Here is a 15,589-nt window from a genome sequence, read left to right as displayed (position 1 = left end):
TTGGAGTTCTGTGACCCCAGGTTCTCACCTTACGGCGTCTCTGGCGCTTACACCGGGGATTCTATGACTCCACGTGCTCACTGTATATCTCACCATATACACTATATGCATACACCGCACGTTTGTATACCATTGACAATTGTTAATACACAATGTCCATTCAGGAAAAATTAACAAAAAACGTATCATAATATTCAATTTCGATTACAATCAAAATATTTAGAACACAGGTATTGTATTAATAAATTGAAATTTTATAGTTACCAAAACATAGTATCATTACAAGCTTAAAACATGTAATTTCAGACACGTTGATTTAACAAATTAAAATATATGTTTTATTCCAAGTATTTGGAAACTTAACGAGGGTAGCAAGGGTTTCTTCCATTATAACGCTCAAGAATACAATACATCTATATACCGTTTAAGCGTATTTACAAAGCATTCAATAAACATACATGCATATCATATAAGAAAAATATTATAATGTACTCCTTAAATAATACGCGAATGGTAAACAGAATGTTATTGATACATATAACATAAATGATTATTTATTTGAATGTTTGCAATGGTATCAATTATTCAAACAGCATATGATGTACATACAAAAACGAAGCTTTCAAAGGTAAATTTGATCGTCGTTTTGGAGGGTGATTGAGAATTGTTCAAAATTCATTAATAGATTCTATATTATAAAACCAAAAAATAAAGACTGATTCCGTTACGTAACAGTTAGTCTGTAAATTTAGAAAATAGTTACATGCACCCAACTGCTTCTGCAAATAATAAGCCAAGAAACTTTGCGTTACAACTATTTACCCATCAAGAATAAATTTTCATTTCATCAATGTCACCAGATCATATCAGTTTCCGACTTCGTGCGAGCTAAAGGATTCAAACACAAGTTCTTCAGTACTTGCACAGCATCGTCGCCATCATCCCTCGCGTATAAAGTCTGCCTCTTGGTGCTTTCCGTTTCGAACGACTTCCTACGAGTACTACCATTCACAGAATTTTCCTTGCTTCTCTTTATATGTGATTTACAAGTGTGCCTCGTAGAGTTTCTCGAAGAAAACGTCCCGATGTGCTTCGCCTTGAACGACGGACGCCTTCTTCTTCTCTTCCTAACCTCGCCACTTCCGGTGTCCAAGGAGACCAATGATTTTATCGACGGATAGTCAACTTTCTTATCAGAATTCTTCAGATCTACGGTACGATTCTTCCTGGACATTGTTTGATTCGGTTGCGGAGCTCTTCTTTTCGGATGCGTTCGATGGCGACGATCGGAAGCTCGAGGACCCTTGAAAATCGGCCTTAAAGTCCCTATGACTCTACTTCTGATCCTCAAAGGCTCTAATAACTCATGATTAGGCCACGAAGCAACTACGGGCAGACCACACGCATTATGCATTCCAACCAATGGCACACCTATCGTTCTGTGCTTCTTTGTGTCTGGTAGTATTTGGAAGTTGTCGGTGAAATCCCAATTACGACCGCTGCGTCTCGCGTTCTCTTCGTACGCGGATATCTTCTGGACAACGTGTCCACGTTCGAGATCGATCGTTCCCCATTTTCTAGTCAGACGCTTCTCGTCCTCTTTCGTATGCATCACCTCACCATTCTCCACCGTTTCGCTACTGGTTTTGTTCTTTGCTCTCGTATCGTTCGATCTTCGAAATTCCGAGCGTTGCCCTCGTGAACTCGACTTGTGAAAGTAATCATCGAAATCGCTGAAATCTTGATCGTCTCGATTCAAAATATTGTGCTCACTTTTAACTATTCGTCGATCGAGGGTCCTCAGCTTGGAATTAACTTTATCGTCCCGACCTTGAATCTCGTGTTGATAGTCGCAAGAGTGACACGATCTACGAGCTGGGTTAGCGGTGTCCGTGTGTTTGGAGAAATGACTCGATCGTGGAATTTGGGACGAGTTGTTAGTTCCGTTTCGAGTAAACGATACATCGTTCGCGGGGACAGTTTTGTACTTTGATACGCACTGATTCTTCTCGGGTTCAGAGATCGATGATTCGAATTGCAACTGTGGCGCCTCGGACCTTCTCAGCGTACCGATATTGTGCGCAATCGATGCCTGATAATGCTTGATCGGAATACTCCTGACGGTGCCGCTGTTTTGATGCTTCGTTCTCATGATACTTTTCCTATCGTCGCCAGGTTTCGTGGAATCCTTGCCTTTTCTCGGATAAGTTTGTTCCAAATGATAATTCGGCACGTCGATCGCGCGTTCTTCGTACAGTTGATCGTTCCTTAACACGCCGTCGCTGAATTTGGATGGATTCTTCCATTCCTCGATGACGCTCCGGTTGAATCTCGATATATCGTTAAGCCTAGGTAAATTGATTACGGTTCTCGTGTCTGTATTCTTGACGTCGATTGGCGTTTTACCCTCACTGCCCTCTAGCCACCTTCAAGATTTAGCGCCGAACGTCGTTCCGGACGCGTGCATTCGATTCTCGATCCCCATGCCTATGAATAATTCAGCGACATAGGTGTAGAGGATAGATTGTTGTGTATAGTAATGACGAGTGGAAAAATCGAGCAAAACGTACTCACCGAAATCGTGATCGCTCTCGCTGAAGGGACTCAGAGTTTGCGTGGATGTAAACGTCGACGCTTGAGACTTCGTCCTGTTATTACCTCGCGAACAAGCGAAGAATGTGCTCAACAGCGCGCCCACTTCCACGAAAATCACAGCCAGCCCGACGGTCAGGAGTATCAGCGCTTGGTCTTGCGTCCATTTCTCGAGCATCTCCAAACAGCCCTGCGAAATAGACGTGGTGAGATTGCTAAATATTCTGGAGGTAGCAGTGGTCTCGAAAGTACTGACAGTACCAAGGGTCCTCGTAGATTCTAGAGATCTATAGAGTCTAAGATCGCCAGGTTTGGGAGTCCAAATCGGTTTCCAGAGTTCGAAGGTAAATCACCTCTTCGTTAGGGGTGCAAAATTTAGATCTTACGGAGCAAAATGAGTCTAGTTAGTTCTAAAGAGATCTGCAAAATCCGGGGGTAATTTGACGATTGATTGAGGAATCAGAGAATCCCAATATAGTCTAAAGGATTCCAGAGAAGTTGAAGAAACTTCGAATTGGGCCCAAGAAGTTTTAATTTTAGGTCATCTTGAGGAGACATTGAAGACTCGAGTCATTATTCTTGGGTTTCTTCATCCATATCTGACTCCGAAATAGACATTTTTTAAGTCCCACTAATTTCATCGTAGAAAATGGCATCTGCATACGCTATATAAATCTCGGGACCTACTTTAGGGGTATTGATTTTATTCGTTGCTAAATTTATGAGAGCGCGGTTAGATATGTTTTATTTTAATCCTCCAGCCTTCCTTTTCGAAATGTTTCCAATAGTAGATTAAAACGGATCGTTCTAAATTCTAAATAACGCGGGAAAGCGTCGCGATGTGTGCAATACTGCGTGACACCCCTCGTCATACTCGCGGACACCGTCGACACGCCGATGACATTTCAATCTATATTCAATTTCTGCGCGAAATGTAATACATATCGGGCACACGCGACGAGAAAACTTTCTCCTTGGAATACGAGGCTAACTTTATACAACGGTTTTTCAACAAACTCCGCGACGCCATACGCGTGACGTTCTTGTTTTCCAGATGCGACACACCGATTGAAAATTGAAACGATACAGTCGACGCGCATTTGCGCAACCCGCATCCTACTGGATTTCTCTTTAGGCAACGCGACATTTGCATGCGGGTCGTCGTTAAACGTGTAGGTACGTTCCACGTCCATTCTAACACCGTCGAAATGGCAATGTAAGTTTAAGAGGAAGGTACAACGACTATTATTAGCACTGTACAGGAATTCTGTGCAGATATTAACCTTTAATTACTCGCGTGGGGTCATTTTAATGTCGATGCCTTCATAAATGCGTAATTCGTACCCGTTATCGTAATCGGTTCGTAGAGATCCTAATTAGATCTTCTTTATGAAATTCTGGTAATGGCTGACACCATGGGACTAGCTACGCAAAGAAGCATGCATTGAGTCTTAATACCGGTATTATACCCAGGGACTAAAACCGGTATGATTGTGATACCGGTATTATGCCAGTAAAGGTATACCGATACCGATATATTACCGAAAACCGAAATAAATACCGGTATTTTTTCAAACTTTCTTTAACAAGACAATTAGAATCGACAGGTTCACCTAAAAGAACGTGTCGCTGCGATTATTACGCGTTCATAGTAATCAGCATCAAATGTCCCATTTCATGCATAACCTCCATCGTGTAATAGATCAGTGTGACAGTTCGTGACAATGACAATCAATGTTTGCAGTGTCAGATGGACACTGGTCGGAATGTGTATGCCCACCAATAATTCTAGTTTAATCATTTCCTTATTACGATACGTTACCGTGATGTGCCGGGCGTGTTGATGTTCGGCGGGGTTCAAAGCTTGGCAGAGAGTAAGATTGGCAGGCTCGGGGTTGAGGAAAGAGTCGGTTTCGTTCGCGTTGGCCAGGGTGCAGCAACTGAGAGGGACAACTAATTCTCTTCGTCCGACTTCCTGCAGCCGCCACCAGGAGGTGCCGTAATTGCTGCTTCCGTTTATGCCGCAACAAGCAAACTGAAAAGGTCCGTCGCAATTTGCGGTATTTCGATGCTGGACGGGGTGTGCGCGCACGTATGTAATTGTTTGCTACGATACATTAATCGCGAACGGCCGACCGCGTTTCGGGAAAAATACGAACGGACACTCCTGTTCTCGATCGACCGCGTCGCCTGTTGCATCCTCTTTCGTTGCGTTACGAAACCACCTGTTCACTCTTTTTGTTACTCGAATTGTTACAATTAATTCGCGATTCTGAACGGACCCGAATATTTATGAACGTGAATTTGTGAGATGGAAAGCTATTGGTGTCCACGGCAGAAAGATTTGACGCTACTGGATTCGAAGTTTTTGGGTATCTCCAGTGGACAGTTAGTTAATAGGGTGGTTCTGATACGGCTGAACGCTTTTTCAATTAAACTAAACATAAATCTCAGGGATTGATAACTGCATACAATGATTTCTCGATGAATGCGACACAAGCAACAGCGTTATTCCCACTCTTGGGGGAGACCCCTTGCGGAACCAATCAAAACACAGTAAACAGAAGCTAAGAAGAGTCTCGGCTTCGGGCGTAAAACAAATTTATGAAAAGCTAAAAACCTTTCCACCTTGCTATGAATGCTTCGAAGTGGACCTAAGCACGTCGCACTCATGGAGATATTACTGTATTAATAAAAAAAGACACTTATAGCTTGTTAGTAACCTTATACTGTATTAGCAACATGTGCTACCCTCTAAAGTAACAGATTACTGATCCATGAAGGTTTTTAGAAGCTTGCTTATGTCTGTGTTCCGAGTAACGAAACGATCCTCGCGTTACTTAATACGACATCAAGGTAATACGAACGTACCGTGGTCTGTGCAAGATCAAGGGCTGCCGTGAATTGTTCTCGGCCGGGAACGGCGTAGCTGCGTTGCAGGGCTCGTACCAATCGCGCTGGCCTTACATCGATACCGAGAACGTGCGGCCAAAAGACGGCAAGAACGCAAACGGTGCATTCACCGATCAGTAGCAGGACTATCGTGATCAGATACTGAAAACATAGAATCGAAAATCTGAAATTATACCTTACTCTATCGATGGAAAGGGAAACCCCGTAATTGGAGATCTGTAATCATAGACGACTGTGTTCGAAAGTAATATTCACTGGTGTATTACTTCCCAGAAATAAAACACCAATGCTCGCTACCTCTCGAATGTTATGTAGTAACTTATAATATTACATCTTTACAATCAGACTGTTACTAACAAACACGGTCGTATTTACGAATTCACAGGTAATTGGTCATTTTAGTCTGTCCATTTGAATTTTAGATCCTGCCCCGCGAATAGCGAACGCGTGCTAAGAAGGTATTCACGAACGGTGCACCCGTTTGTTCCTCTAACAAGCGGACTTCGGAATAATTGCTGTTTTTAAATGATACCACGGGGCATCCTCGCCCTCTTTCCGTGAGCACGCGTGCCTGGATTTATGTAGATCCGTTTCCGGGCAGCGACGCGTGACCGTATACAACGGGCGAAGCGAGAGATCTGGTTTTAGTTGGGTCTGCCGAGCAAACCCATCGTCAGGGTCCGTCGAAGAACCGCGAGGATCCCGGGGACCTTGACTTCCAGCGATTGAAACGCGGGGGTTTGCTGCGCGAACGTCTGACACCGTACAATCACAAAACGTTTGTTATTCGACGTTATCTATTATGTTGCAAATGCCTCGCTGGCGAATTTATGTTACAATAGAGCCACTTTTTAAGCATTTCTTTGTCCACGTTTGACCCCTCGTCGTCTGATCTCGTAATTTAACCCGAAAGAAATATTTACATTTTAGGGATTACTTTGTGCTGCAGACTTTTAAAACAATTTTATGTACATATTAACGCGTTGCTATAATTTGCTCCCAATTCTGGTAGAATTTTGTAGAATCGGTATTGTTGTAAACGCTTTCAAAGAGTAGGTTTGAAATTCTGAGCTAAATACATTATTTAGAAATTGTTTGTATGAAATACGGGGACGTGTTCTAGATAATAGTTCTACTTAATCATATTTCGTTATTCATGCATTTGATCTTTAGCAGTTCTTCTGATTCTGTGACGCAGATGAAACTTTTGTGTCGTAGTTATAGAATAAAGAGGTGTCTCACAGAGATAGTCACGCATCGATTGTAGAGACAAGTCGCCCAGCACCCGAGCATCCCCGTGAGCGTGATTAAAAATCCTAGTCCAACGACTGCGAAGGCCAGATAATAGAAGAGTGGTTGTTCGGGGTGAATGTCGCCTGGTCCCAACAAACGCGACAGCAGAATCCGTTCATCATCGGCTAATAACAATGCCCCCAACGACATCAGTGCGAAACCCGATATCTGGAAATCAAAAGAATAAACTTTATCATTAATTCGAACCCTATATTATCTTAAACAAATTGTTCTCTTCCGAAAAGAAACAGCAAAACACAGAACATTTAGTTCCCTTAAATTTGTTGTCAATGTAAACTCACCAAGAAGATGACATTCGCGCAACACACGAAGACTCGCGACAGCCCAAAATTTTTCGGTTCCATTTTACACTGTATTGTTTTTAATTTCATCGATCTTTTAACGTTCCTCTTCGTTAAAGAACACCTGTGACAATCAGTCACGTTAATCCCTCGCGGTGACACTCCATTAATCGTCGCGGATGTACGTTAACGCGGCGAAGTTGAAGTTAACCCGAGTGTTTTCTCTCCGACGAATGGCTTGACTTCGTTTCGAGAGTCGGTGCCAACAAATTACGAAGTGCACTTGCTCGTGTTAAACGGAGAACTAAAAACCTCGCGCGTGATAGATGGTTCCACGGCGTGGTACGAATATACTGGCATCTGTAGGTGCGCTTGCGTTGCGAGCCCTCATGCGCGACCGACCGGATGGAACCGGAAGGAAATAGAAAGGCGCCGAACAAAAAAATGGAGGGGCTGAAATGTCCATATGCGCGTACTTATGCGATTGTTACCGATACGCGTCGTGTTTGTCAAACGTCACCATGGGGGAGCCCTGAATTTAAAACTGATCCTCGTGAGCAAACGAACTTTTCACCCCATTCCCGTTTGGAAACGAAAACAATTCATTTGGGATACTGATGCCTGGATATGGAAGTTAATGATAAGTGAGAATAGTTAATAGTAATGAGATTATAGGATAGATAACTAGTTTTGCAAATATAAATGAATAAAATTATTCTGGACAAGAAACGCGTGAGAAATTGAAACAACTAGGTGAGGAAGACTAATTGTTATAAATTAGTTTACTAATGTAGATAATTTAGTAAGTCTTTATAATTTGTACATATAAATGGTACTGTATTAATTATTAGAAATGGAATCAGTTTCGTGTTTAGCACGTGTGTCTATGCATTGGCAGAATCATATCTATGATAAAAATTACAGAACAGGTAAAAGTAAATGTGTTACGTGTATTATTGTGGGTGTTCACAAAGCTTATCTCCTCCCGCTTGCATTAATTCACGCGCCGTAGTATGCACTTCTAGTTAAAATAGCGCAAACGATGCTAGTATAAACCTAACATATATAGTAGCTACTACTGTTTTGAAAAAGGGAATAGTGGAAGGTGGACGAATATTAAATGCATGTATCTTAGAAAATTTGTAATATTTATATAAGGTTTGTTATTAAATATTTTTGTATACAAGAGGTAATCTTATTAAACATATAACAGTACATTTTTTTAAAAATCTAGCAAGCTTTTATGCGACTGACCACCGCACCCAGTGGTAGGTGCAGCTTCATCTTGTTCTCTTTGTACGGTTTCACCTAGCTCAGGCGGTAAATGCAGGACCTAAAACATAGATTAAGAACACAATTCATTTTGTTCACTGTAAAATGTTTACACCGGTTCAATTACCTCAATGACGAATTTTTTGCGTCGCAATTTAAATACGAGATCTAGCGATTCTGGAGTATGACTGGCTATTGTGTTCAATGCGAGTAACTTTTTCAGGTGTAACAAACCATGATAATCCTTGAATAAAGGATTAGTTTCTTTCCGAGAGCCCATAAACGATTCTAATTTAATCGCGACATCTGATAAGTGTTCAACTCGTTGAACTACGGCATTCTAAAAATTCATCGTAATATACGATTCTGTGGTTAATATCGTACACATATTGTATTAGTTTCTTAATAGACTATCAATGTCAAACTTACTGAATTATACATGCATTCTGCGGGTACTGTTATTACTGCAACAGCGTAAGAGTACCTTAAAAGTGCCCTAAAGAAATATAAAAACTTCACTAAATCTTGTTGTGAGCTTTCTTCAGAATCACTGAACCACAACCTTGATCCTAAAGAATGAATTGCAATTCGTAGAACCTGTCTCTTTGCAGGTGTCTCCGAAATCGAGTATTGTCCTTTCTTCAAAGTTTCTTGTACACACTGCAGTAGTTTCGAATAGGCAGACTTTTCAAACGTATTATCTTTTGTGGGATAACTTTCATCGTACCACTGTGTTATATCTGCTTCTTCAATTGTCTCTCTTTCCATTGTCTTTGTAAGATCATAGAAGTGACCAAAAGCTTGTCCTCCGGTCGGAGATGAATCAACTACTTTCATGTTTTGATACCTCCAAGCAATCTTCATCTGTTCATCGGAATGATGCATATGATTGACTGATTTGGTTTCTGTTATAACAGCTGGCATCTCTGATACAAAGTGAGATGTTTTCATATCCTTTGATGCTATTAGTACTGGTTGATTGGTGACCACGCCTTCAGCCATGAAGTACTTTAACATAACTTTAGCATAGGTACCAAATCGATCTTCCTCTGAAAAACAAAATGGTTTTTTATGTAGTACAGTGTTATATCAATTAACATTATGTATAAAAAGTCTAATATGATTTATAGGTACCAATAACGAGCAAAGAGCCAATAGGCAGTCCACCTCCTAGTATGTGATCCAAAGAAGGTATTCCGCTTGAGATGAGCAACTGTGAATTCTTGATTGAAGGTTTTGTCCCTGGTATGAAAGGAAATCTGGTACCCTTCGCCGTACTAAGATCCATCTTAAATACTTAACTTCAAACAAAAGAAGTATAGTGTGTTAAACATTTAGTTTTAGAACATTTTTTATAAAATACTTTGAAGAAAATTGTGTTTGATTTACCTGTAATATATACTAAATTTATATTTACATAAAACAGCAGCAGAAAGTCGATACTATTTATATTATACACATTTTCTTTAAAAAGTAATAAATTTTGACATTAAAGCTTCTTTCACGTGTCAGTACAATCATCATTTAGGATTATAGGTTATGTTTACAAAAACCACATAATAGATTAATATATTTTAATATATTACAATAAATTATATGAACAATATATGAATTTCAATTTTCGAGGTATTACAGCAATGGAAACAGATTATTTTGATTTAGCATAATGAGCGTATAAAATAAGAAATCATTTATCGACTACATTGCCTCTTTGAGTTGCAAGAAATGTCCTGAAGATGGCAAAATTTACCCTTTTTCACACCGGTAGCTAACGCTGTTCATAGTTTGCCAGACTCCTGCTAGAATGCACTAAGAACCCATCTCACTCCGTGCAGTTATAATTTAGCAATTATGCAATGGATATTCCTTGCATATATTTTTTTGTTAATATATTGTTATTAATCTAATATTCTTGTATTTTATTAATCCACAAAGTGCCATATACATCTTTCCATTATTTAATTTATTCACTTAGTGTTTCAATAATTCTCACAACTACACATGTAGATTCTTAAATATCAGTGGGAGGTTGCAAAAAATTCAAGATTAAAATATTACTTAACGTATTTCATTACTATATGCAAATATTTACTTATTTCAATAGTATTAAACCCCAATAAGAAATTATCATAAGGATATTTTATTTCAATTTCCCTAAAGTACATACAGAATAAAAAGCGTAGCGCGAATAAAATATAATAGCAACAAACTTTCCAGTGTAAACATAAATTATGCTTCATTTATGTACCGTTTATATTAATTCTAAAATGTTTTAAGTATCAATTTCGAAAACAACTCAACACCATGAGTAACCCGTCTCGTGCATGTTAGATTCGTAACTTCGTGGTATATACGAGCAGTTGTGTAAAGGCACGGTGTGGAGGTATCCGGCCAAACACGGAACCCCTCCCTGTTACTATCCCATCTTTCTCCCCTTCTAGTGTATTCCGCTCGACCGTCTTCCTTCTGCTTCACCCTTCGTTTTCCCCTACCGCGGATGGTGGTTCCCTCTCTCTTTCTTCAGCATACTCGTGCCGTCTATTGACCTCTTGCTTCCACTCTCGGTCTTTTCCTTTCTTTCCACGGGCGTAGCGGGAGCACGCTGCCCTCGCTCAACTACCTGTTGTGACGTTCAACGCGCATTCGACGACGCACCGGGACAATCAAGAGAGATTCAGCGCGCGCCCCGTGCGTTGCTGTTTATCGGTTATACGCGGCCGTTGTATACCTTTCCTCCACGGTCGTACGCCGTCTTCATGCACAAGAAAGTCTTCCGTTGGCAAAGCGTGTGCCCGATCCATGAGCCAGACCCAATATTAAGCCGCGAAAGGCTTGTCGCTCGCTCCCACTATCGTTCCTGCTTACCGTCTCTCTCCTACAACCACGGGCGGTAATGGCGAGCGAGAAGGAGAAAGAGAGACGTTCTTATTCAGAAGTTTTAGTTAGTCTTAAGCGACCAAAGAGGGCATTCGAAACATACTTCAGAACCCGCGTCAGTGCAATATTGACTTTTTGTGAGGTCCGATTTTGTGAGGGGATTCGCATCGATCATAACTCTGATAAATCAGAATGTTATTTTGTAAGAATATCATGGTTAGTCTGTTCGTGAAATTAACATTGGTAAGGTATACAAATATGTAGTTTTAAATTCTGTTTGCTCTGTAAACTTCGATCTAGGCCGATGAAGTTTGATATTTCGGGTCCACAAGGTTCATTTGAAGCGTAAAGTCAATTAATTACTAATTGTAGAATAATAGCCGCTATTTGATTAATTATCATGTACTAATTAAATATTAATTATCGTCTTTAATAACTTTATATACTTATCGGTCTCAATTGTTAATGTTGCATCGGTGCATATGAGGTTAACGTTTCAATATGTCGTTTTTGAATTCTAACCATAACCGTTACATTCAATTTTTATCATGAGAATCATAAACACAGTAAATAAAACGTCAGGGCAAAAACAGTGTGTCAGATGCATTAATGTAGTGATATAAAGTAATATTGAACAAGAAGCGTAAATGTACATTCAGTTTAATAATTGTATAATACTTCATAATTGCATTTCAGATATTAGAGTGTACTGTCGATTTCGTACATGCCGCCATTACCGTTTGGTAGTAGCGATCACCATCAGATGGCGCGGCAAATTGACCGCCTCTTGTATACACGGAGTTTCCAGGCCCTGAACTTAGTCGCGCGCGGTGAACGTTCCGTCCTACCGTCGAATCTTCGCGCGCGTCTCGTCGAGAGTGACAGTTCGAAAATCTCTTTACCCGGAAGACAAATGGTATTGCTTGTGCCGCGGGCATCGTTCGATTGTCAACGGGGGAATGGCACGCATAAGCCGTGGGCTTCGTTAGCGTATCGCGTGTACGTTACCGGGACGGCGGAATATCGTGGTAATCTCGTGCGAAGCGAGTTCGCGTGGAGGCTGAACTGGCGGTGACTGGTCGCGTTGGAACGACACGGACTTCACGGTATACCGTTCAGTCACGTGGCATCGGTAATAAAACGCGGTGAACAGTATCTATCGGCGATACGTCGGGATGTCAACAACCGGACAGACGAAACAGCGTCTATACACGACATTGGTGCGTGAACGAAGTGTGTGCAAAGGGTGACGAACTTTGTTTACAGTCGATCGCGCGTGGCGTTCGGTTCTCTCGGGATTGATATCGTATTCTGGAACTAAGTAAATTCAAAGGGAACAACGTGTATTATTTTTCTCGACTCGGTTTACCTTGAATATCGCACGCGCGATCGTGCCGTAATTGTATATGTGAACGAATATATACTGTGCCCGAACCGGCTCCGTAAACTGATCGACGACGCCGTTAGACCGTTAGTAAAGTGAATCGTGTTTGGCGACAGCCAAGTGACCGTGCGTAATAGAAGAGCAAGAGAAATATAGTGAGAGAGAAAGAGGGACAGAGAGAGAGAGAGAGAGAGAGAGAGAGAGAGAGAGAGAGAGAGAGAGAGAGAGAGAGAGAGAGAGAGAGAGAGAGAGAGAGAGAGAGAGAGAGAGAGACGTGTACGACAAACGACATATTCCAAATGCGTCTTGACCGGAAGTTGAGGATCGTCGCATTGGCAGGGTGGCAGCAGAGGATGCTCGGCTCGAGGGCAGCGGCGGGAGACGAGGTCGCAGCAGTAGCAGTAGCGCGCGTCAGGCGCTTCGGTAGCAGAGGTTCTCACTGAGCTGGCTTACCCTGCGGTGGATTTAGGGGGCTGTATGGAGGCCGGGGGGCTCCTGCCCCGCCAGCCCCCGCAAGGCCCCCCCGGCAACCAGCCTGGCCCGATCTCGGTCTGCGTGGGCCAGGCTCCGCAAAACACCGGCAACAACAATAGCAACGTTATCGGTCAATCGGCCGGGATTCACGATCTGAACGCTACCGGCCAGTTGAACGTAACCGGTCAACAGCTGCAGCTGCAGCAACAAATGGGTCAAGCACCTGGTATGGGTGAGGTACTCACCCCCAAGAGGCAGGCGGTCGTCGATCGTCTCAGACGTAGGATCGAGAGTTATCGTCGCAGACAGACCGATTGTATACCGCGATTCGATCAGAGCTTCAACGGGCTGTGCGAGCAGAACATACAGGACACGTTGGTGCTGAAGCAACGTTTCCTCGAGAGCAAAGCGAAACGACAGGCGAAGAAGACGGATAAGAAGCAAAGCGACCCGGTCGGCCTCTCCAGCGTTCACGTGGTGAGTCATTTCACTCTACTTGTTGGCTCTGGCTTTCGTTTCGTTTCGTTTCGTTCGCTCGTTCGTGGGTTCGTGGGTTCGCGCGGCTCCTGGCGTAGGTGCTGCCGCACGCCGGTCGTCAACCTTCTCGCTAAAGCTTTCCTTATCGTCCTTACTTTGTTCTGCATATTGTATGCATATTCATCCCTTGAATTTTTTTATGCGGTCATTTGAGAGCATAATTGAACTAACTATTATGTTTTAAAAATCAATTTTCGTAACTAGAATCTCGACCTAAAGTATTGCCCACTTTAGTATGATAAAGTTTTAATGATTTGGGGTTTATGTGTACAGATAAGACTGTACAGTTTCAGATTGATATCTCCCGAAATTTTGGCTTCACGAATTTTCATAGATGTTCTTTTTTCTACGCGAATACTACATTACTCCATTAATGAGATTAATGTTTTCAAAAATCTGAAGCACCCTTGGCCTTGATGAATGTATATCTCTTACATATGCATGTACCTATTTTATTGAAAATATTATATATTAAAGGGACATTATTTTATACTGTCGCTGATATTGTAGTTACATCTCAAGCATTCCCTATGGATATACAGTTGTATTTCGAAAATTGTGGAGTGTTCCAAGCGTATACTCAATAATGACCATCATAATTACCAATAAACAGCTCTTCGTCTGTTACGATTACATTGATATATTTTAATTATTATATAAATTAATAAATTGAACTACTTTGGACAAATTAATTCGGTAACGATCAGAAGGTATTTTGTAATTATGATCTTCGAAAGATTAATCGTATAAGGGAGATTTCCTCGAAGGTCGGATCACATTGAACGCGATTCAGAAACCAAACTGTCAGGGGTCACGCGATTGAGAACACCTAAACCGTCGTGTATACTGAGTAAGCGGCACTCTGCAACTTGCCGGGTCAAGACTCTACTACACAGGTTTGGAATCGAAGTGCGGGCGTAAGGAAATACCACGCTCTTTACACCTATCTAAGCTTCATTTGCAAACCTCTGGGACGTAATATCGCGTGCTGATAACGGTTGCTGATTATTCCACGTGACATTATTTGCACAGCCTCAGAAAATACTTCTAATATAACGAAAAAATTTATATTAGCCGACATTATAGCACAGGAATATCATTGGAATTTACCACAGGAATATTTTTCCATCATTCCGAAATTACACGAGTTTACTGCTTTCTGAGACTGTCGGTTTATCAATGAGTTTCACATATCTTATCCTTACTTTTACTTTGCATTTTTCTTTTGATAAAAAGCGGAAATGTATTCGAACGAAGAATGTTAATATTTTCAGGGTATTCTTCAGAACGACATTTTAATTTCAATCCGTTGCAAGTATATGCCGACGCAGTAAACGCAAGTGCGATTACATTAAAATTTTCCATCGTCCGTTGGGAATAACAAAGAGGTTTTCTTAGTCATGCAGAATGTTGTTTCTTCTCGAAATTCCGAGCAATTTATTATTCTTTCTCGCTTAATTCGATTCCACTTTCTACGAAATATTTCGAGGATAGTTCACTTAAATTTTGTATTTAGTACAAAGTACAAGTGGCTGTACAGCATAAGCATTCAATGAATCTGTTCTTATACTGATCAAGATTATCGTAGTTACATGGTTTAATAATTCGAAAGTATAAGTCTTTCTTATCTTCGTGACCGAAATATTATTATAGTAACGTAACCCTGATATAATAATGGCGTACTCGTGTGACTTTAGTTGCAGATATTTGCGAATCCAAGCGAACCTTGAACGAAGGATCATTATCTGTGTCAGAAATAATACCAAAAAAATACCGGTTTTAAGAATCACGATTTATGCTACGGGGACCTAGATCACGGTGCTTTTATTGGAATTTTTAGTACTTAGGAACATATATAATTTACAGATAAAAATGTAGAAAATTATTGGGTGGTTATTTCGAACGATATTTAGAACACAAGTAATTTTACATCGTCCTTTTGTAG

At 41.1% G+C, this 15,589-nt stretch overlaps 3 protein-coding genes across 3 annotated transcripts in view; 1 reads left to right on the top strand and 2 right to left on the bottom strand.

Annotated features, from left to right (window-relative positions):
• Positions 1 to 2,428: 2,428 nt before the first annotated feature.
• Positions 2,429 to 7,163, bottom strand: LOC107188288 (tetraspanin-9-like). Its single transcript, XM_015576557.1, has 6 exons — positions 7,101 to 7,163; positions 6,748 to 6,966; positions 5,464 to 5,646; positions 4,415 to 4,627; positions 2,575 to 2,782; positions 2,429 to 2,487 (listed from the first exon to the last, which is right to left on the bottom strand). Exons 1-6 carry the CDS (start codon positions 7,161 to 7,163, stop codon positions 2,429 to 2,431), a joined length of 945 nt encoding a protein of 314 aa, XP_015432043.1.
• Positions 7,164 to 8,322: 1,159 nt separating this feature from the next.
• On the bottom strand, positions 8,323 to 9,792 carry LOC107188283 (elongator complex protein 4). Its single transcript, XM_015576552.1, has 5 exons — positions 9,762 to 9,792; positions 9,507 to 9,673; positions 8,802 to 9,421; positions 8,500 to 8,712; positions 8,323 to 8,433 (listed from the first exon to the last, which is right to left on the bottom strand). The coding sequence occupies exons 2-5, from the start codon at positions 9,658 to 9,660 to the stop codon at positions 8,323 to 8,325; spliced, it is 1,098 nt and encodes a 365-aa protein (XP_015432038.1). The 5' UTR covers positions 9,661 to 9,673; positions 9,762 to 9,792.
• A 3,097-nt stretch (positions 9,793 to 12,889) lies between these two features.
• LOC107188298 (neurogenic protein mastermind) overlaps positions 12,890 to 15,589 on the top strand; it is a 235,449-nt gene continuing 232,749 nt past the window's right edge. Inside the window, exon 1 of the mRNA XM_015576571.1 lies at positions 12,890 to 13,584. Coding sequence (XP_015432057.1) covers positions 13,111 to 13,584 — 474 coding nt within the window. The 5' untranslated portion in view covers positions 12,890 to 13,110. The remainder of the gene's footprint in view (positions 13,585 to 15,589) is intronic.

The sequence above is a fragment of the Dufourea novaeangliae genome, unplaced genomic scaffold, assembly GCF_001272555.1.
Source record: "Dufourea novaeangliae isolate 0120121106 unplaced genomic scaffold, ASM127255v1 scaffold118, whole genome shotgun sequence".
NCBI lineage: Eukaryota > Metazoa > Arthropoda > Insecta > Hymenoptera > Halictidae > Dufourea > Dufourea novaeangliae.
This window is presented reverse-complemented; position numbering and strand designations above follow the sequence as displayed.